The following is a 23490-nucleotide window of genomic DNA, read 5'->3' as shown; positions in this document are numbered from 1 at the left end:
CTCCTTTCCACTTTAAAATGGATTTTAGAATCTTCCCTCCCAAAGATTTTGTCAATATGCTCTCATATTTACACTTTGCCAACCTGTTTCAGTGTTTTGGTTTCGTTTAAACGTATAGTTTCTGATATAGGATGGTTTTATATCTTTTACACCAGTGGTTCTCCAACCAGGTATACATATACCCCTGGGGGCACCCAGAGGTCCTTTAGTAGGTACATCAACTCATCTAGATCAGCATTTTTTAATTTGGGGGCTGCAGCCAAGGAGTATGTGCGTCATGGAACTGGTTTAGAGGAGTTGAAAGTATAGGGCTGGCACTAAGGCAACATCTAGACTGCACTCTTAAAACGGAAATAAGCTATTTTGAAATACACTCAAAATAAGCTGTAGCACAAATTGCATAGCTTATTTTGAACTAAGGGTGCTGTGTAGCTGCACCCTGATTTTGAAAGCAAGTAATTTTTAAGTGAGGCTAAACTTGGGTCAAGTATCAGAGGGGTAGCCATGTTAGTCTGAATCTGCAAAAGCGACGAGGAGTCCTGTGGCACCTTATAGACTAACTGAAGTGTAGGAGCATAAGCTTTCGTGGGCAAAGACCCACTTCGTCAGATGCATCTGACGAAGTGGGTCTTTGCCCACGAAAGCTTATGCTCCTACACTTCAGTTAGTCTATAAGGTGCCACAGGACTCCTCGTCGCTAAACTTGGGGGTACACAAGACAAATCAGTATCCTGAAAGGGGTATAGTAGTGTGGAAAGGTAAAGACTCTGTTTTATACAACATCTGTTTTAACAAAATTTTGTTCTTTTCATTCTTGTTGTAAGACACATTACCTATTGCAAGGATTGAACTAGCAACTCCCAAGACCTTGGGCATGTCTGTTAAACTGATTTTGAACATGCAGTAGGACTAGCATTAACAAAATATGTTTTGTACCTAGTATTTACTTTAAGTGTGAATGTTTTATAAAGAAAAAGACTTCAGGATTTTTAATTTGTGGGTTTAGGGATTTTTTTTTTCTTTTTTAAATCCAAGATGCTCTTATCTTTGAATTGACTCACAAATTGCAAGTGATGATTGCAATTTCAGAAGTTAGAAAAACATAGTGAAGCGAATAGATGACTTTTCTTTTTGGCTACTTTTGGTATGATTGTACTACAGCATTTGAAAACCTGTATAACTTTCAAATGAGAAGTAAGGGGGGGGGGGAGAGAGAGACTAAGAAATAAAAATCCTATACTGAGCCACAATTCTTACATGTGTTGGCAGGTAAATATCATAGACTGATCCCGAGTCCACATCAACAGCATGGAAACCAGCACAGGAACCATAGATCACCTTCAGCCTCTGACCTTCCTCTACAGTTAGATCCACCAGCAATGGCTTATGTACCAATTCTCCAAATGACTGCAAGAGAGTAATTAAAAAGGAGTTAGATCGATATACCTGCTAGCACACAACTCTGAGATGGGAGTCCTTAAAAACATGCTTCACACACATACACACAGGCAGTTTGCTCCTGCAAAGTCATTACACACAATTCAGCAGCATGGTTAAACACATGCCTCACTTTACAGATGTGAGGCATTCCACTGAGGGTAAGCCCCTGTTTTTGTGTGCTTTGCTGGACTGAGGCCAGAACAATCATGCCTGTGCAGGATTCTGCCATATTCCATTATGAACCTTAACAACTGTCCTGGACTAAAAAGCAAAAATAAAAACTCCTTTAATAGGTTTTCAGTTTATAAGGGACAATCTCATCTTCTGCGCAACAGATGTGTAGTGTGGGGCCCGGGCTCTTTGTGGCCCGAAGGGGAAAGGAATCACCTCCTGTGCCTAAATAGGCAGAGCCGGGCCTGCCTTACTCCTCACATTGTAAGTGGGTAATCGGAGCAGGAAGTATAAAAAGCGGAGCCTCTGGTAGTGACAAGGGAGAGAGATGTGTCCTGCTTGCTCCAGCCTAGTGACTCTGAGATGCCCTCCCTGTCAGGGAACCTGTGTCTGCTGCAGACATGCCAGGACTGCATTGGCCACAGGCTGGAGGAGATGGAAAACGTCTTGTGGCCCCAGGTACACCTCAAAGAGTAGGAAGTAGCCCTGTAGCACTTCCTGAGGCCTGGACTCCCCACTGAACCTACCACTCCAGTGGAGTAGACTGGACCTAGGCTCCCCCTGCTACTCTACCTCTGGGGTGTCAGCCTCCCCTCAACAGGCCAAGAAGCCTGTGCTTGTCAGTCACCCACTTGAGCTAGGGTGCTTGACTAGGGTTGCCAGATGGTTCAAACAAAAATACCGACACCCCCTCCCCGCCCACAAAAGGGGGAAAATTTTGTTGAAGGGGAGGAAAGGGGGAAACCAAAGTTGTTGAGCAAAAAAAAAATTAAAATAAAACAGCATGTCCCCCTTCCCCCTTTAAGAATGAGTACAGGGATAGGAACAGGGGAGCGGTTGAGCACTAAAACCCAGGGGAAAGCATTGCTTCCCCTAGGTCTTTTGTGCCAGCAGCCTTGGGGAACCAGGTAAGCATGGGGGCTGGGGGTGTTGGGAGCCAGGGAGGGTTCGGGGGGTGGGGGGAGGAGGCCGGGCGCTGAGTGTTTTGCCAGGTGCCTGGCATTTTTGCCTCCTTGCCGGGGGAAAATTCAGAAAATACTGGACATTTTAGGTGTCCGGTATTCTCTTATTTTTTACCGGACAGGAGCCAAAAATACCGGACACCTGGCAACCCTATGCCTGACCCTCTGGATTTTTGCCTGGTCCTTGCACCAGGGGCCCAGAGCTAATTGACTATTTTGTTTGCTCTGCCCCTGACTAAAGGACTTGTAGTCATTGTCTCCTGGGTTTGCTCTGTCCTGACTCAAGAGCCCAGAGCTTACAGACAGCTGGGTTCACTCTGGCCCTTGTGTAACAGGCCCAGAACCTACAGACTACAGTGTCTATTCTGGCCTCTGCCAAAAAGGTCCCAAGACCAAACACTAAAGTATTTTCCAAGACCCTGTTTTTAAAGGGACCGGGGCTACAGATGGTTGGCTGCTCAATCCCAGTTTAAGGCCAGAGCCCACTGGCCCTCAGAGATCATGTTTCTGCCTAAGGGCTGGAACCAAATGACTATCTGGGAACTCAGCCCTGTTAGACTCGTTGGAACACTAATGCTTACTGCTAATTCCACAGATACAAGCTGCAGTCCCAACTGTGTAGTGAGGTAGCATGGCCTGCGTTTGACCCAGAAAGGGAAGGACAACTACCATATGACTACAGTTTGGTAATGATACCAAATGACCAATTATAGTCTTTTAACCTTCCTAAAAACAAGCGAGGTTAACATAATGTAGAGCCATTTGTTCACTTGCAGCAAGATTAGGATTTGGTTCAGTTTTCGGTCTCCTGATTTGTACATGGAGAAGACAAAATACACCCGTATAGTACCGCAAAAATGAATCGACCTAGAATCAAATCGCGCTCTGGAGATTCACAACCTTAGTGAGTTTCTTCTACATCTTATGTGACCACAAACTAAATTACCCTTCAAGGGGAGAGAGAAACACAACAGGGCTTTAAATTTCATTCTCCTTAAGTGGGAAACACTGCCACAGCTTCGCAACTGATGCTCTTCTGCAGCTGCAACATGATGCTGTTGCCCTGAGCAATCTCCCTGTTAGGTTTTCCATTTATGATTTATGTTCAGAATTTTAATTTAGTTACACACACTGGCTCTTTCATCTAATAAACATCAAAATGCAATCCAGAATTAGTGACAGATTTACTAGAGAACACCTAACAGCGTAGCAACATTGTGGGTTGTACAAAAAATTTTATAAAAGCAGCTCTGTAACTGCAAATACACATTAGAAAGCCCAAATACAATTAAAATATACTGTTACCTTAAACGCCATAAATTTGTGGTATGGCTTTGGTGCCCATGCATAGACTTCCACAGAACTCTTCAAAGCAATTACCAAGAATTTGATTCTTTCATATTTTACTGAAATCAAACAAGAAAATGAACTAAGCAGCGACTCCAAACTTTTAAGTAGCATAAGAAACAAGAAACCTATGAAGTTGCTACAAAATTTAAACATTTATAGGTTCCAGTAAATACTGCAATAATACTCCTATTTCCAAGTATCTTAAGGTAGGATTAGAAATAATCATTTTTAGTCATCTGTTTCACAAAAATACTGAATCTCACCAGTAACTCAATGAATATCCATGTCAGGAATAGCCTTGCCAGTACATCACATGCTATTATTTACAAAACATAGATATATATTTTACATATAAAAAAGGAAAGGAGTTTGACCCAAAAGGTTAAAATTCGACACTTGCCAACAAGGACTTAACAAGACTTTGAACTTTCTCACCCATTGCCAAGACAGTTTCCCCAATTATAACCTGTAATACCATTAACTCCCAAACATCCCACTGTCCCTACCTTTAATATCAGCAATTCACAGACACTTACCTTCCTTCCTACCCTTCCCCCCCCCCCCCCCCCGCATCCCCCTTCTGTTCTGCAATGTGATTTGTCCTTTTCATATTTGTTCATTTTTTTAATTGTAGCCTTTGGTATTTATGGTTGTGGCTACTTTCTTCCACTATTTGATCCGAGGAAGTGGGTCTGGCCCACGCAAGCTCATCATCTAATAACCCATCTTGTTACTCTTTAAAGTGCTACATTGTCCTGCATTTTGCTTCATCAGAACTAATAGGCAGGCTTGCTTTCACAACATTGCTGGTTTTAATGCTTTGTGATTAAGCTGAAGTGTAAGGCGCCGGAGGAAGAAGACATGGTACTCAAATTAAGGAAGAAGATAAAAGTCAGTTTTAAAAGCAAAAGTAACAGTTTGCTAACTCTGCCTCCAAGATCTAAAATGACTGCATTAGTAAGGGGCAAATTAAAGATGGGCAGTGAAGAGGGGGATAATCATCCTCCTGGAAAGGTAGGAAGAGGTGTGAAAAAAATTCCCAAAAAGTCTCAGGAAGAAGCTAACATTTCAAGTACTGGCCAACATCTGCTTTTCTTTCCTTAGAGTAAAGGTCCCCTGCCAGGACAAACTGTAAAAAAATCTCCAAGTTGGTAAAAAGTCTGAATTTCTTTAAATGCTTTGAAAAAAAGTTGTCTAGGCAAATGTAGAACATTTTTCGTGGTTCAAATTTTTGAGTGGTATATTTTCCCCTAGAACAAGAAGCTGCAAAGCAGCCATAAAGTTCCCATTTTTTCTGTATCACTTACATTCTTAAGTAGGAAAAAGCTGTGTCAGAAAAGGTAATATTTTCATCATGTAGCAAATCTGAATTGTCAAGCTTCTTCTACATTCAGGTACAAGACAAAAATTGGTCTTCTGGTAGAGCTCTGCTGGCAACTATTCTTTAGATGGTAAATATATGGGATGGGGAAGGACTCGGAGAAGTAGGAAGGGTCCATTCAACTAGAGCTGCAGGATCTCCATTTTTTAATTCCCCTTAAGTTTCCTCAATTTCTGTTTCTGCTAGCCTTTTCTATGGGAACAGTTGTGAACGGATCATGCGTAATTGGCTTGTATATGTTTCTAATTTCCACTTAGCCCAGAGGAAAGAAGGAGGTGAAAATTTCCTAAAGGAGTGAGAAATTATTTTCCCTTACATTTCACATCCAGTCTGTGTGCAAAGCAAAATCGTACTGCACTGCAGAAAACACCACCATAGTTTTAATACATACTGTATTCGTATTGTGAACTTCTCTCTTTATTGCTGTATAAGGGTCTATATTTGTTTTCTTCTGGCAAGCGGTAGGTAGAGAGATGGAGCTGTTTTTCAGAAAGAACTTTGCTGTTTACTCAACACAGAAGTTAAAGCAATGAATTTTAAATGCCGAAGACCTGACACATTTTCATCTACAAAAAGATGTTTCACGTGCCCAATTGTAGTGCATCTGCATCTCTGCACAGTACAGTTTTTGTCCAATCTACCTTTAAGAATTCTTAGGGTTTTTGTGTATCAATGTCACCTTATCTGGGAAAAGGAACATCTGATGCCTGTCTGTCTGCCTGAGGTAGTTTCTGGAATATACTTCGACACCAAAGAGTAATGTATCATCTGAGAGAGCCATAAACTGCCTCCAGCATCTCCGAGATCCATAAATACCACTTCACCATTAAGTCTGAACCCCCTGCTACATCAAAGAGACAGAGGAAAACATCAAGGCCAACTGTTGCAGTGTACAAAGCCACAGTGTCAGCTCCAACACTGCACTGCTATTAGATCTGCAAACACAACTATTTCCAGAGCTCATCATTCTTGGGAACTAAATGTCCTTGTCAAAGAGGCCTCCCTACTACCAGTGGAAATCTACCATATACTGTTTGGAGCTAAAAACGGTTACTGAATGTAACAAATCACTCTTCATCTGCAAGAAAATGCTCTCAGTTTTGTCTCCTTTATTGGTAGGGAGTCCCTTTTAGCTGGCTCTTAACAATACGTTAACAGGTTGCTTCATGATATTATGCACTGACTAGTACAGTTTGACAAAAAGTAAAGCTTTGAAGCAATAACACATGAGTTTCCAAAACAGGCTAGTTGTAGCAATGAGTACACTTTAAAGTAAAAACAGAGCAAAATTATTCCAGCGAAATGGTGGTGCAACATCATGACGAGATCTCATTTTGAAACTGAGCCAGCAGAAATAGTATTAACTTACTGATGCTTTCCTGCACACTCTATGGCAAGATGTCAGGCTTATATGCATTGTCTATCAAACACTGACCCATGCATCACAGGTTTTGGTTCAGAGGTGTCTATAACCCAATTAATCTCAGTCATTTGAGAAGTGCTAAAAACAATCTGTTTAATGGAAAGGCACCTCATCCCACAACTGCATTTGTTTCGATCTGAAAAGTGCATTAGGAAATGTGATGAGACAAGGAAAAATCAATGAACCATCATTAACTTAAACATATGTTCCTGTTATCATTGCCCCCTACAAAGCTAGGATTCTTTTTTGCTGCCGTTTTTAACACTCCGCCTCAAAGAGAAAAATAAAAAACACATTGGCCCACACATGCTTTGTAGCTCTCTTGTGCTCCTGACAGAGGGCATAAAGGGCAGCATAGACTGATGCCACCAAAATTTCCCCATCCTTACCACAACGTAATTAACCTGTGGCAGAGAGGATGATGGATGGGTGGTAGAATACAGATAAGAACCACGCATTTCAAAGAACCCCCATGTACAGATAACCTCTATTTCTTCTTCAAGTGATGGTCTTGAGGTTTATTGCACACGTGGGAGATTAAGAAATGTCAGTCACAAAGGCGGTGGGTGCAAGGACACAGAAGCAATACCTCAGCTGTGCTGAGGCACCTGAATTTCCTTTAGCTGGATTTCTGGTCCGAGGGAAATAGGATGAAGTTTAATAAGGACAAATGCAAAGTACTCCACTTAGGAAGGAACAATCCGTTTCACACACAGAAAATGGGAGATGGCTTTGTAGAAAGGTGTACTGCAGAAAGGGATCCAGGGATCAAAGGAGACCACAAGTTAATATAAGCCCATACCGTGACACTGTTGCAAAAAAAGCAAACAAGATTCTGGGATGCATTAGCAGGAGTGCTGTGAACAAGACATGAGAAGTCATTCTTCCACTCTACTCTGAGCTGATGAAGCTTCAATTGGAGTATCATGTCCAGTTCTGGGTACCACATTTCAGGAAAACTGTGAACCTAAGAATAGCCATAATGGATCAGACCAAAGATCCATCTAGTCCAGTATCCTGTCTTCCAACAGTGGCCAATGCCAGATTCCCCAGAGAGAGTGAGCAGAACAGATAATCATCAAGTGTTCCCTATTCTGTCATCCATTCCAGCCTCTGCCAAACAGAGACTAGGGACACCATTCCTACTCATCCTGGCTAATAAGTTTTGCTGAACCTAACCTCCATAAATGCATCTAGTTCTTTTTTGAACCCTGTTAAAAGTCCTGGTCTTCATAACATCCTCTGGCAAGGAGTTCCACAGGTTGACTCTACACTACATGAAGAAAAACTTCATTTTGTTTGTTTTAAACCTGCTACCTGTTAATTTCATTTGGTGACCCCCTAGTTCTTATGCTATGGGAACAAGTAAATAACTTTTCCTTATTCACTTTCTCCATAACTGTCATGATTGTATAGATCTCTAACATATCACCTCCTTAGTCTCTTCTTTTCTAAGTCTGAATCTTTTTAATCTCTCTTCATATGGGACCCATTTCCAAACCCATAATCATTTCTGTTGTCCTTTTCTAATCCTTTTCCAATGCTAAGGTATCTTTTTTTAGATGCGACGACTACATCTGTACACAGTATTCAAGATGTGGGTGTATCACGGATTTAGATAGAGGAAATAAGATATTCTTTGTCTTATTGCCAACCCCTTTTTTAATGATTCCTAACATTCTGTTGACTTTTTTGACTGCTGCTGCACACTGAGTGGATGTTTTCAGAGAACTATCCACAAAGACTCCAAGATCTCTCTCTGGAGTGTTAATAGCTAAATTAGTCCCCATCATTTTGTATGTATAGTTGGGATTATTTTTTTTCCAATGTGCATTACTCTGCTTTTATCAACATTAAGCATTAAAATTCACTTGCCATTTTGTTGCCCAATCACCTAGTTTTGTGAGATCCTTTTGAAGCTCTTCACAGTCTGCTTTGGTCTTAATTATCTAGAGCAGTTTAGTATCATCTGCAAATTTTAACTAGTTATCAGTCCATAAAAGTATCTTCCCTCTTATCCTATGACAACTTACAATACTTAAAGAGCCTTTGATGAGGGATCTTGTCAAAGGCTTTCTGGAAATCTAAGTACACTATATTCACTGGATCCCGCCCTGTCCACATGCTTGTTGATCCCTTCAAAGAACTGTAGTAGAGTGGTGAGGCATGATTTCCCTTTACAGAAACCAAACCGTGTTGACTTTTCTCCAACAAATTATCTTCATGTATGTGTCTAAGAAGTCTAACCTTTACTATAGTTTCAACTAATTTGTCTAGTACTGACATTCAACTTACTGGTTTGTAATTACCAGGATCACCTCCTCTAAGTTTATCTATTTGTTCCAAAAACTCCTCTAATGACACCTCAATCTGGGACAATGCCTCAGATTTGTCTCCTAAAAAGAATGACTCAAGTTTTGGAATCTTCCTAACATTCTCAGCCATGAAATCCAAAGTGAAGAATTGATTTAGTTTTTCTGCAATGGCCTTATTGTCTATGAATGTTCCTTTAGCAGTGCAGTCATTCATGGGCCTCACTTGTTGGTTAGCCGGATTCCTGTTTCTGATAATACTTAAAAACATTTTGCTATTACTTTTTGGCTAGCTGTTCTTCAAACTCCTGTTTGGCTTTCCTGATTATATTTTTACACTTAATCTGACAGAGTTTATGCTCCTTTCTGCTTTCCTCACTAGGATTTGACTTTCATTTTTTAAAACAATGCCTTTTTAGCTCTCACTGCTTCTTTTACTTGGTGGTTAAGTCACAGTGGCACTTTAGTTTTCTGTGTGTTTTTTTTTTAATTTGAGGTATACAGTTGGATCTCTATTATGGTGTCTTTGAAAAGTTTCCATGCAGCTTCCAGGGATTTTACTTTTAGCACTGTACCTTTTAATTTCTGCTTAACTAATCCCCTCATTTTTGTGTAAATTCCCCTTTCTGAAATTAAATGCCACAGTGTTGGGTTGCTGAGGTGTTTTCCCCATCACAACTATGTTAAATTTTCGTACATAACGGTCACTATTTCCAAGCAGTCCAGCTGTATTCATCTCTTAGACCAGATCTTGCATGCCACTTAGGACTAAATCAAAAATAGCCTCTCCCCTTGTCGGTTTCAGAACCAGCTGCTCCAAGAAACAATAATTTAAGGTGTCAAGAAATTTTCTCTGCTTCCTACCCTGAGGTGATGTGTACCCAGTCAATATGGGGATAGTTAAAATCCCCCACTGTTACTGAGGTTTTTTTAATGTTTATAGCCTCTCTAATCTCCCTTAGCATTTCATAGTCTCTAACACAATCTTGGTCAAGTGGTCGATAATAAATCCCTACCGCTATATTCATATTATTAAAGCATGAAATTACTATCCACAGAGATTCTATGGAACATTTTGTTCATAAAATTTGGTATGCGGCTTCCTCTTTTCCTAACTTAAAGCAAGGCCAGGGTTTGATTGTGGTTGGAAAATGGGATGTGCCTGGAATTCAAAAGTTTTCCACAACATGGGATGAGAGGGAGCTGATTGGAGGGATGTGATACTGCTCAGTCACCATTGGGGTAGCAAGCACAGGAGACAGCTATAATGCACAGTGACCACTGAGGGCATTTGCACCAGGAAAAGAGTAGCCAGCTTGGGATGGGGTTCATCATCTTGCCACTCACCAGCTCAAGTGGTCCCTCTGCCCCAAACCCTTCCCCTCTGGCGCTCAGCCCCAGTGCTGGACAGCAATGAGGTGGGGGTGAAAGCATAACCACGGCTGGGCAGCACAGTCCCGCACTCCCTTCCTCAAGATCCACCCCCCCCACCCCCCAAAAAACAAAAAACCCCGCCAGGCTACCCATTGTGGCCACGCCAGCAGGCCTGTGCAGCCTCTCCCTGGGAAGTGCCATCAGGAAGCCTTCACCCTCTTCCTCCAACCCCACCCTCAGGGAGCACCATCATGAAGCCTCTGCAGCCTCCTTCTCTTTCCCTCCTCCCCCCACCCCCCGGCCTTCCAACCCAGTCCAAGGCTGGCTCCCCACCCCCAGGCAATGTGGATAAGTCTTCTAGTTGGGGATATTTAAGAGCAGGATAGATAACAATCTATGATGTTCTAGATGGTGCTTGGTCCTGCCGTGAGGGCAGGGGACTGGACTCGATGACCTCTCAAGGTCCCTTCCAGTCCTAGTATTCTATGATTCACCACTTGGGCCAGTGTCCGGACAGTCAGACCAATATCCTTGCAAGCCTCCTTCTCCTGTTGAGAAGATTTACTTATGCCTAAGACCTTAGTCTGTGTATACTTGCTCTCCTGACTCTGATGGGATCATTCCTTTGGGACAGTCTTAGACATAGATGATTTGTCCTCATATCTAGGATAGTGTCCCTTATTCTCCTATGAAGCTTCTCTTTAGATTTAGCAGACTTACCTCCAATTCCAAAGCTTTGAGGAGTTCTGCTCACTAGTGGAAACTGATGTACGTTGAGTGTGTGTATTGGAGTGGGGGATAGGAAGTGGCTGAGCCAAAATCTGATTGGGGAGGTGCATCTGACAAAGTGGGTTCCAGTCCACTTTGCTTAGGCCCAAATAAATGTGTTAGTCTTTAAAGTGCCACAGGGCTCCTCATTGTTTTTAACTAGATTAATTTTGCATCAGTTCTATAAAAATTGTAAGGATCTGAGGACACCAAAGGTTTCAACTCAGACCACGCACACTAAGAAGGAATTGAAGATGCATCAGCTTGCATCACCCTCTATGCCCTTGCTTGAGAGCAGGGGGAAAGCTACAATATGTGTACTTTTCAACCGATACTGCTTGCAATAGATTTTGGAATCAGACGCATCAGGTGCATGTTTTCCCCAGGTGTGCAATATATATAGGGACCACCACTCGAAGAAAAAACAAGCCAAAACAAAAAGCTAAGAGGAATCAGTTAATATATATAGCAACTATCTTAGTAAAACCTCTCTGGTACCTCATTTTATCCTGACAGACGGTCACAAATCATGTGCTACTTACCAACTTTATAGTGCACACAGCCTTCCAAGTCGCCCACCGTTGTCCAACCCTGCTTCTTTTCTACTTCAGGATCATTATGTAGGATTTTATTTCTTAGCCAGGACAAGTAGTACACTCGCAACTTGTTCTTCTTACCTGGCCACAAAATGCAATATTTGTTTTAACAAATATTTCATGCTGATCACAACAAAATGACAAACCAAAAGACCATCAAGAGATGAGAAACTGCTGTGAAAGCAAAGTGATGGTGCTAAGCATTTCACAGACACACTCCAGAGTTTTGAAACCAGAAGAATCATTCAGTCATTTAGTCTAACCTCCTAGTATCATAGGCCATTCCTATATGAAGTCTGATATAGTGTGTCTTACTAAATTGCGTTGGATCTCAAATGTAAATTTAGTCAACACTGAGTGCACGAGGTTATTGTACATTGGCAGCAGCACTATTCCGTAATCCTGCCAAACTTTCTTTCATAAAAACCACATGATAATATTGCATGAACATGAAATGATTAACTTACCAGAAATTGTTCTGTGGTTGTATTGTTTTAAATATTAAACCCCCATCTTTGTAGGGATAACATATTAATGTATTGAAAATGATTCCTCCAAATGGAAGTGACTCCCCATAATTTGTTCCCCACAACTTAAAGTATTTAGATTTATTATTAATTCTTCTTCTTATTATTCTTTGTTAAGATTGTTAAATGTTTAGATTTATTATTATTATTGCCCCTTTAGAATATAATGTATTAGGTCATGTAACTTAGAACTGTTAAAAATATAATCCTATGTAGCCAGAAACAGCCCCCCCCCCCCCCCCCCCCCGTGCTCCAGGGCATGCTCAAGCTTGTGCAAGGGGCTGCTTGAAATTGACATTGCAGAGATACATTGTAACAATGCATTGTCAAGCCACTAACTCTGCTATGGGAGCCAAGCCCTGTAATTGACTAAGGCCATTGTTACATAATTGAGGCCTGTTCTCTTTAAAACATTGTAACTTTATTCAGCACTCAGAGAATGTTTTAAGCAATACCACCCAGAAACTTTCTGTAACTACAACTCTGATATATGTAAAGTTATTATTACCAGAAACTTTTTGTAACTACAACTCTGATATATGTAAAGTTATTATTATACAAAAACATTGTATGGGAAACATTAAGGAATGTATGTAAGAGAGAGAGAGTGCTTGGATGATGAGTGAATGGTTCTAAGAGGTGCCAGCCTGAGAATACAGCAACAAAGGGCTGAAGAAGGCGTCAGGTGCCAGTGCAACCAAAAGGTGTCAAGTGGAGAAACTGGAGGTCCACCCGATGAGATCACTGATGAGCACCTGGCAGCCACCCTGGAGACATCAGCATGATACAGCAATTTCCATAGACTGGCATAGGAAGAAATTCCTATAAGAACTGGACTAAAAAACTATGGAATCAGAGTCCAAGGTTCTGCTGCCAGCCTACCAGGAGCTTCAGATGCGCATCTGATCAGGACTTCGCTCCCCACTACCATCACTTGTGTACAGAATACCTGGCCAGTATTCTGTCACAAGCAACTTCCAGGCTGGTAACTATACACAGAACTTGAATGAATGGATGTATGAATGAATGGTTATATATATATATAACATACATACAAGTGTATAAGGGTTAAGTAGTGTTAGGAATAAGTAGTTAAACAACGTTGTTTGCTTCTATCTTTTCTTTATTTTTTTATTATTATCTTTACAATAAATGTGGCTTTTTGCCTTATCCCCCTCATAAGATCCTGCTTGCTTTTATTTGGTACAACATCTTTTCCATAGTAAGGTTGTAACTCCACACTAGCAAGCACCAATCCTTTGCGTATGGAGACCAAAAACACCTAGAACTACCTATAATGGCTCTTATTTGTGTGACACCAGAAAAGAATGTGGTGAATTTTGTGTTTGAAAATTATTTACATGCATACTAGAAAAATGTCATCATTGGGAACAGGTCTGAGAGAAGGTAAAAGCTAAGCAGGCTATAAGATTAGAATCTATGTTAGAGTTTACATCCCTCATGACCAGCACTTTTCAACCCCTCTTATCCCATGGTAACCAAACAGAATAAGTTTTATTAGTAAATTATTCAAACAAGAGAAGAAGTTCTACCACAGAACAGTCTTAAGAAGTTGTACTACAGAACAGTCTTAAACAGATCCTCATGAAGTGACGGTTATTTACAACATGTATAAAGTAAAAATGTTAAACAACAGCACTAAGAATGATCTGCAGTGACTTATAGTGAGAGCATCATGTTGCTAAAACACATTCACCCTCTTACTAAATGTTTACACAAGCTTTGTTGGCAGATTACTTGTGTCCCAAATGGTGCAACACTACAAACAGGAGAGGAAGCAGGAGATGCTTATTTACCAGAGATGTGATCATATCATCTAGATTTTGGGGGAGACAGCAGCTTGGACACTTATAGGGACAGTCGCAATGGTCACTTCTAGCCCAAGCTTCGATCTAGACTGGTAGAGGAAGCAAGTCACCAAGGCATGTGATGGGAAGGAATTACAATAAAAAAACTGAAACTCACTTCAAATATGACATATTACCAAATATGGAAATAGTAACTGCACAGTCAAGCCCATCAATATGTCTTGCAGTGCTCAGTGAACAGCTGCTAGGCCATATAGCATCTGCTGAATTATCAGTGAAGAGCTGGCAAGTTATTGGCTTTTCTAGTCCTGGCTTCACTCTTTCCTTCCACAAGGAGCTCTCATGGACCACACCCACCAGAAAGACCAGTTAAAATTAACTAAATGTTTCCCCATTAATACAGCTACTCCTTCTAGTCGTTTGCAAGGGGGAAGCAATGTGACTGCAAATAAGAGACAGGTGGCCAATAGGACTTGAATTAGAGACAGCAGTTCAGGGACTCTTGAACTGGGGAGCAGTGTTGTGACTCTCAGCTCTTACTACATTTAAAATGCAGAGGCACAGCAGTCTGGGACTCTTGGCTTGTGATGGATCCCAAATCTACCCCCACAGTGGCTCTGCATTTTAAATGTAGCAAGAGCTAGGAGGCAGAGGCGCAGCAGTCTGGGACCCAGCGAGAGCCAGGACTGAGCAATCCTGGCTCCTGCCAGGTCCCAGACCGCTGTGTCTCTGCCTCCCGTGCCACTCAGCACCGTCCAGCTTGTAAGCCAGCTACCCCCAGCACCGGCTCCTGCTTCCCCCTCCCCTTGCTGCCTCTGATACAGCCTAGGCTTATCGAGTAGTCGATTATTTGACTCATCACTTACATCCCTACCTGGAATAGAGACTGGGGCCACGACACACAGCACTGCAGAGCTTCTGGGCAGTGTTGTAGCCCATCAAGCAATTTAGGTAGGCTGCCATATCTTAGCTAGCCCTGGAGACCTGTCTAAGGGTGTGTCTAGACTACTGAGTTGTCGACAAAACTATACAAAACATAACATCAACAGAACTCAGCAGTTTTGTCGACACTGGTAAACCTCATTTTACGAGGCATAACACCTTCTGTCGACAGAGTTCTGTCGACAGAAGGTGTTATTGCCTGTAGGGTTGCGTCTATACTACAGGGTTTTGTCGACAAAGCAGCTTGCTTTGTCGACAGAACTGAATGTGTCTAGACGCTCTATGTCGACAGAAGTTTTGTCGACAGTATCTGTCGACAAAACTTCCGTCGACAAAACCCTGTAGTCTAGACGTACCCCTTGTCACACTGAGGTCCTTTCCAGTCCCACGAGCAGCCTAGATCAGGCTGGTATAAAACGTGTTTGAAAAATCACAATACCAGCCTAAGCCTCCAGGCTGCAAGATGTCTCAAAGGATTAAATGGAATCTGGCAATAGTGGGCAACACTGAACAGCCTCCTAAAGAAAACCAATGCACAACACACCTCTGCCCAGAATACGTGGCTTGATTTTCTTTTCCCAACATTTACTAAAATTCATCAAATGAAGACTAGTAACAAGTGATACAGATGGATTTTCCCAGTATGTGATTCTTTATTCATATCTGGCCAAAAGATAAGCAACTACAGGGACCGTTAAACCCAAAATATCTTTCAACATGGTTTAAATAAAATTTAAAGTGCATCTAGTGAATCTTTGTGGTCTAGACACAAAAGAATAATGTGACAGGCAGGAAACTCCTCTGCCTTCCACTGTGACATATAAGGTTAGTTATACAGATGTGGCTATACATATATTTACACAACTGCTAAACAAACTAAACTGATCTGACACTGCGGTCACAGACATTTACTTGTAACTGGTCTATTCCCTATGAAGCCTTCACAGGAAAGGAGCACCAAGGATAACAAGGGGAAAAAATGGGGGGGGAAGGGCGTCTTAAAAAAATAGGAAGAGTCTTAGAAATGTAGAGCTGTAAAGTGTTCTTTCTAAAACACTAGTGTTTTTGTCAGCTGTTAACCCTGAGACAACGAAAAACTCTAATTTGGCCCTTGAATAAAAACCATCATAATTTCTTGTAAGAACCACTATGGACAAGCAATTAAAGTATATGTCTGAGTCAGGATATTTGATTTCTACATCTGGCTCAAATCACTTTAATATGCAATATTTTCCTTATTTGTAATACAGGTTGAAGCTCTCTAGTCCAGCACTCTGATCTGGCAACATCCGTGGCTCGGTATGATTTTAGTTAGCCGGATGTCCACTTTTCATGAGTATGGCCAAATCTCACGTGGTCCCATAAAGCTTGTTTACAGCCACCAGTCCTGACTCCTCAGTGTTCTGTGCAGTTACTTAGCACTAATTTACCCTTAACTATCTTCTAAGAGTCCAGTAAGCAGTGGAAGTGTTGGTAATGCTGCTAGACAATATTGACCTATCATGGTTCTGCAAATTCTCTGGTTCGGCATTGGTCAGGTCCCGGGGTGCTGGACTACAGAGGTTCCAAGATATATTGGAAAATTTTAACTAGCTCCATTTAATTATGATTCTAAGCTATTTCCCTATAGTGCTACAACCATTCATTAATGTTTGTAAAATCTCTCTAGCAATATGCTCTGTAAAAACAAGTGATTATATTTATCACTGTTGAATTATTTAATTTGCTTTCAGCCATTTCTGTGAGGTTCATGGTAGTATCTGAGCCTGATGCATTTTTACCTCCTCCCAGTTTAAGGACCTTCAACTTGCTTTTGCCAACTGTATTAAACTCTTTGTAGTGTCACAACAAAATAAACACATCTAAGCAATTAATTTACCAGCTTTTCCTGAAAATAGTAAAAACTTAAGTCAAATGTTTACAGTTTTGAAAACCAAAAAATCACATTGCATGCTAATATAATTTTGCCGGCTTCCCCCATGGCTTCGCAAAGCCGCGGAGGGGCGTGCCTGGGCTGCCCGAGTCCCTCCGCGGCTTTGCTCCGCGTCTTCCTGGTCTGCAGACCAGGGAGACGCGGAGCAGCTTTTCTTGCCCCGGAGTACAGGGGCGGCGGGACCGTGAGGTCCCTCAGTCTGTGTCCTCCGGGGCGAGAAAAGCCCCATTCGTACCTGCAAGTCGGGGACTGCCTGTATACCCGGCGTATAAGACGACCCCCGATTTTTGGGGGATGTTTTTTAGCATAAAAAGTCATCTTATACGCCGGAATATATGGTATTTACCAAATATTCACCGTACCCTCTTGATAAGCCTCTTGTACCCCAGGTTGGGAAACCCTGCTTTAAACCAACCAGACCTAGACTACTGGGATAAGTTTGGTTAAAATTAAACATTTCTATTTACTTTGAGTGATGTACACAAAGAGAACTTTTATATAGGAAATGGTAAGATACTGAGGAAAAGCTCAGCCACAGCATAGCCAGGACATGGCAATGAAGTGAGAAGACATGGAGCACAGCAGGAAGGAGACCTAGGAGGAAAAAGGCAATGGGCATCCCCCCTAACCCAAAGTTACCACATGGGAAGGAATCTCTGTTATTTTTAGCATGCGAGCTGGATGAAAGCTAATAGGGTAGGTGCACTAGCATGAGCAGCAGTAGCATGGGCTAGCTGCCTTAAGTACAAACCCATCTGGACCCCATGGGTATATACTCAGGGCAGTTAGCCCATCCCACCACTAATGCCACCTGAGATACTGTGGCTACACTACTGTTTTTAGCTGGATGAGAGCTAGCATGAGTAGGTCTACTCAAGCTTGCCAGCAACTCTGAGCTCCAAATGTAGATGCAGCCTCTGTGGGTAGAAACCCTCCCCTCCTCACAATACACTGGTGCCCTTCCATAAAACCCAGGTTAGAGGATATTCCTGAAGGAATAAGCCAGCTACAGGTCAACCAATTTCTTCATGGTTAATGTAACGTGACTGAATAGAGGAAGCAATATTGTTGAAGGAAACAAACCGGACGTATCAGGGTGTTTGAATCGTCACTCACGCAACAATAAACAAAGCTAAAAGAATTTCACATGAGATTTAACCACAGACTCTCGTCATCAATGTGGGATACAACTAAGTAACATTACACAAGCTGGGTTATGTGGTATCTTTTATTACACAAAGATGATTCAATGGTGTCATTCACATAGATCTCAAGGGAACACTTCAGAAGCACCATGAAATACTGTACACAATAAAGGTATAGGGTTTTTAGGTTCCTGGATTAATTTTTTTGGGCGGAGGGTGTGAAGGAATTCAGGTGTCAGCCATAAGTGAAACATAAACCAGTTATAGCTGATGAAAATATTACAGAAGTGCTTAAATGGAAATGCAGACACAGGCTATATTAGACTTGCATGAAGGTGGCCCTTTAGATTACAAGCATGTACACTCACATTCTGCACTAAGCTGATCAGGGTCAGACAGTGCATACCACTGTCTTCTAGCATAGTATCAGCAATTGTTCCACTGTGTACTGTAGAGCCATGCCATTAATACACAATGGAAAGAGCTCCAGTGTTAGGAATCTATGTTCCTGAAGCAGAAGCATCACAGTCCTATCCCTGCTTCCACCAGTACTTGTGATGTGCAACACAGCGATCACTATGTGAAGCCATACACGATGCTGGGTTTCAGACAACAGAGCACGGCACAAGGCAAAATACAGGAGAAAGGTAAACTGCTAAAACCAGATATATTAGAACTATTTTAAGTCAACTAAACCAGTGGTTCCAAACCACCAGGCTGCAAACCGGAGCTGGGCTGTGAACCGCTGGCTGCCAGGTCACGGCACACTACCCAAGCATAGGGGCTGGTATCGCACTAGGACCCAGTGGCAGCAGCAAACAAGGAGGAAGCAATCACTGGCTGAGGCCCAGCAGCAGGGAGCAATTTGCAGCCTCTGCTTGCAGGGACAGGCTCCAGGCTAGATCCCTGAACTCCTGCGTGGCAGAGGGCGCTGCTGGGCCCCCTGAGCCCAGGGCTGCAGCCGGGAGAGGGAATCTCCAGCAAGGGCAGGATTTTGGGAGGGTAAGGGAGGCAGCAGCTGTGCTCCCCAGAACGCGACTTGCTCTTCACCCCGTTCTCCGGACACTAAGGGAGAGGGGAAAGTGCTTACAATCCGTGATGCCTCACCACCCATGTGAGAGAGGCATGCACAGAATACCAGCACTTTCTCCTCACTTGCTTAGCATGGAAGCGGGGGCGAGAGGGGGGAAGGAAATGGGATAAAAAGCAAGCCGTGTCCTGGAGTGCACGGCTGCTGCCTTCCCCACCCTCCCAAAATTCTGCCCTTGATCTCCACCCAGGGCAGTCCCTCTGCTCCCCAGGGAACAGCACCCTCCCTGCTGGGCCCAGGCCCTGCCCCAGGGCAGGCAGGTAGGAGAGAGACCCCGTTCCTTCTGGTGTCTCCAGGCTCCAGGGGAAGGGTTTGGCCCCAGGCTGTTACCAGTTGAACTGGCTGCGATCCCTGCCTGGGGCCCAAAGATGCTGCGGCCAAACCCCTGCATATGCAAGGCAGTGGCAGCCGGTGAGGGGGGAAGGGGGCGGGGAAGAAGGAGAGCAGGGCTCACAAGGGACCTGAAGAAAGGCAGGGGGCGATAAAGCAGGTGAGGGGGAACAGGGATGTGTGAGGTGAAGGCAGGAGGAGGATGCAGAAGTCGCTGAAGGGAGGCTGGGGGATTCTGGGATGCAATGGAGGAACTCTGAGGGGGAATCACAGGGAGGGAAGGGGGTATGTGGGGAGGGGGAGCTGGGCACAACAGCAGCCTGGCTGGGATAGGGAAAGACACAGGGCAGGGGCTGTACCCAAGGAGTCAGGAGAGCTACAATGGCAGCTCCCCCACCCAATGGAGTAGGAGGAGTGGAGGGCAGAGGTGATTGGTGGTAGCACTTGGGGGCACCAGCTCCTATGTTCCTGACAAAATTTCTAAAGTTGCTAAATAGGGTGCTCCACATACCCTCTGCAGGCATCAGTCGCCCCTTGGGGGAGGAAGGGCTGCCCCATGCAGCGAACAGAAGGGAAATCTTTCTGTAATTTTTTTAGTGTTGTAGACATCTGCAAACTCTGACCCGTTACAGACTGGTAACGTTTTATTTGCATATTTGCATATTCAGGGCTTGACAAACGGTGGCGAAACCTACTTGCCAGCCCTGCACTGTGCATGCGCAAGACCCACCTTGCGCATGCGCGCTGCCAGTGAACGGGACAACCGGCTGAAATCTACTCGCCACGGGTGAGTAGATTCAGTGATTTGTTGAGCCCTGTGCATATTCATTCTTTGCATAATGAATATGAGAGTATGCAAATACAGTGTTATGGGTCTGCCAAAAGTTTGTGAATGGCTTTGCCAGTTGGCAGTTTAAAAAAGGCTGGGAAGCACTGTTTAATAAATGGAGGTAGGCCTTTAATTAGCCCCTTGGAGGTCCAAGTGTCTGGAGCTCTCAGCTTTAGTAAGAAATAGATTTTCATTACCAGTGTTCAATTGTGAACTGTTGAAATAATGGCTGCATCTCTCGCTGTTAGATCAATGGGCCACATTCTTACTAAGTAATAGAACATACAGATGTCGCATCCATCTACTCCATCCTATCATTAAATCTAACCCTACATCTGCACTCTGCAATGCAATGGAATTTCTATTCTAGCAACCTAGACCCAAAAGAGAATTTATAATTTCCTGCACCCATCCTCTCCCAATCATAATACAAGCAAATATCCTTCAAGGCATGCAGTTAGGGGTGTTTTCCGTGGAATGCTGGTTCATAGCATTAAAAAATGCGAAAGCAAAAAAACGAGGCCCCGCTGATGCCAATGGCAAAACTCTCATTGACTTCAGTGAGGTCCAGATTATCCAGAGAATAAATAAATTGAAAAATGAGCATTACCAGATATTGTCACCAAGACATTCAGGCCTTCGAGTACATCCATCTGCTGGAACCGTCTTCGATTTATTAGAGGATAAACCTTCCCTTGACCACTTCTGTCTAGCAGCATCAGACCACTCTCGGTTCCCACTAGCAAATTCACTCCTAAATTAAACACAAAACACCCAAATTACAACACATGTTTTCCAGATATTTTGATTAAGTCATGCTTTAGAAAACAACTTACATTGTTTTAGGTATTCAGACCCCCAACACTGATTCCATCTGCACCCTTGGCAAGGGGAGAAACTAACAGAGACCGTCCCTGTTCACTGGGATAGATGGGTAGAACATCACATTTATCACACCCGCCCGCTTGTGGACAACTATGATTTAGTGAAGCAAGTACAGAACCGGGTATCAGGAGAGGTAAAGTTTTGAACCTAGTTCTTGTAATCACTTGCCATATAACTTGGAGCAAGTCACTTTACTTCTCTGAGTGCTTTCAGTAAAATAGCAAACGATATTTACGTACACACCAGAACCGGTACAATGCTATGTAAATGAAAGTATGACAGAAGCCCCGTGCTTACTCTGCTAATCACGTGACTTTGGGAGAAAAAACCAATTCTTTCTGCTCCAGCTTTTTCAACATTCACAACTGTCTAATTTTTTGTTTTAAAGCATTAAAAATGTCCAGATATTGGTATCAAAATGGTGGGACTCTGGCAATTTGTGTTGCCAGTGTTGAGTTCTCACAGAACATCAAATTTTCTACAGCTATAAAGCATTGAAGAAGACTCCTATACTAACCCACCCAGGGTGTAGGTGACATATCAAGGTAGGAAATGGGTATGAGACCTATCCTTTTCTGGCATAGGATAACTGAGGCTGACACCCAAGTACATTAGCCCCAAGGGTGTCATTTATAGGAGGCTGGGGGATAGGAATGAGTGTTGTGCTGCTGGGATGTGCATATGCTGTTAAGCTTATAAATGTTCTTGAAAAAGGGAAAAACAGTGACAAATCCAAAGTTGACTGCAAAGAGTTACAAAGGGATTTCACAAAACCAGGTAATTGGGCAACACAAGGGCAGATGGAATTCGTTGTTGATAAATGCAAAGTAATGCACACGGAAAAACATAATCCTAACTATAGATACAAAAGTGATAGGGTGTAAAATAGGTGTTATCACTCCAGAAAGAAGTCTTGGAATTCTAGGGAATAGTTCCCTGAAAACATCTGTTCAATATTCAGTAGCAGTCTAAAAACTAAAAAGCTAACAGAATATTGGGAATAATTAAGAAAGCAATAAATAATAAGACAAAATACCATGTTGCCTCTATATAAAGTCACTGTATGCCCACATCTTGAATACTGCATATGGATATGGTCACCTCATCCACAATATATATATTTGGAAAAGGTACAGAAATCATTAGGGGATAAGGAACAGCTTCCATATGAGGAGAGATTAACAAGACTGGACCTTTTCAGCTTGGAAAAGAAATGACCTAAAGGGTGGAGGATATGTTAGAGGGCTTGAAAATCATGAACAGTGTGGAAAAATAGAATAAAGTTATTTATTCCTTCACTAACATAATACAAGAATCTGACCCAATTAAATTTATAGGCAACAGATTTTAAACCAACAAAATAAATTACTTTTTCACAATCAACTTGTGGAACTCTTTGCCAGGAGATGATGGAAAAGCCCAAACAATAACAGGGTTCCAATAGGAACAAAAAAAGTTCAAGGAGAATAGGTCCATCAAAGGCTACTACTAGCCAGAATGGGCAGAGATGGGGTCCCTAAGCTTTTATTTGCCAGAAGTTGGGAATGGGCAACAGGGGATGGATCATGATGATTGCCCCTTCTCTTTATTTCTTCTGAAGCACCTGGCATTGGCAGACAGGATATTTAGGATACTGGGCTAGAAGGACCTTTGATCTGACCTAATATGGCCATTCTGGTGTTCTTATATGGAGCTGAAATGTATCTGCCCCCTTGCTGTAACCCACTAGATCCCACTCTTCTTCCAGAGCTGAGATAGAGCCCAGGAGTCCTGATGGGGTGTCTCTCTCTTTCCACTGAGCTAGTAACAAAGTAAGTATATTAAAATGTTACAGCTAGCTAGTGTCTCAAGTGACTTGTCACAAGATGTCAGAATATGTTACTGTTAGAACTGAGCAGGTCTAATATTTATTTATTTTTATATAATAATTAGATACAGTGCTCCTGTCGGCTGACTGCTAAATTGTCTGCCAAAAAAAGTCGTTTTTCAGTGCCTTAGTAGCCCCTGGATAGAGATGATGTGTGTGTGGAGGAGGGGGGGAGGTAGGAGATGGGGTTGGTTACCCCCATTTGGTGCTTGGCTTGTACTGAGCATGCGCAGTTCGCCTCCCCGTGCTCTCACTCTTCCCCCCTTTCCAAAATCTGAAATGGTGCCCCGATTAGCCCCCAGAATACTGAGCCCTAATTATAAATGACATATTGGT

General features: G+C 42.6%; 1 protein-coding gene across 4 annotated transcripts in view; it reads right to left on the bottom strand.

Moving 5' to 3' along the window:
- MAP4K4 (mitogen-activated protein kinase kinase kinase kinase 4) overlaps positions 1-23490 on the bottom strand; it is a 244029-nt gene that overhangs the window by 5712 nt on the left and 214827 nt on the right. For all 4 annotated transcript variants that reach the window (XM_075917256.2, XM_075917252.2, XM_075917268.2 and 1 more), the window contains 4 exons: positions 21013-21156; positions 11724-11858; positions 3879-3979; positions 1258-1407 (listed from right to left, as the gene is read on the bottom strand). In XM_075917256.2, the coding sequence (XP_075773371.2) occupies positions 1258-1407; positions 3879-3979; positions 11724-11858; positions 21013-21156 (530 nt within the window). The remainder of the gene's footprint in view (positions 1-1257; positions 1408-3878; positions 3980-11723; positions 11859-21012; positions 21157-23490) is intronic.

The sequence above is a fragment of the Pelodiscus sinensis genome, chromosome 1 (assembly GCF_052426305.1).
Source record: "Pelodiscus sinensis isolate ZL-2025 chromosome 1, ASM5242630v1, whole genome shotgun sequence".
Lineage (NCBI taxonomy): Eukaryota > Metazoa > Chordata > Testudines > Trionychidae > Pelodiscus > Pelodiscus sinensis.
Note: the sequence above shows the minus strand (reverse complement) of the source record. Positions and strands in the feature narration are given on the sequence as shown.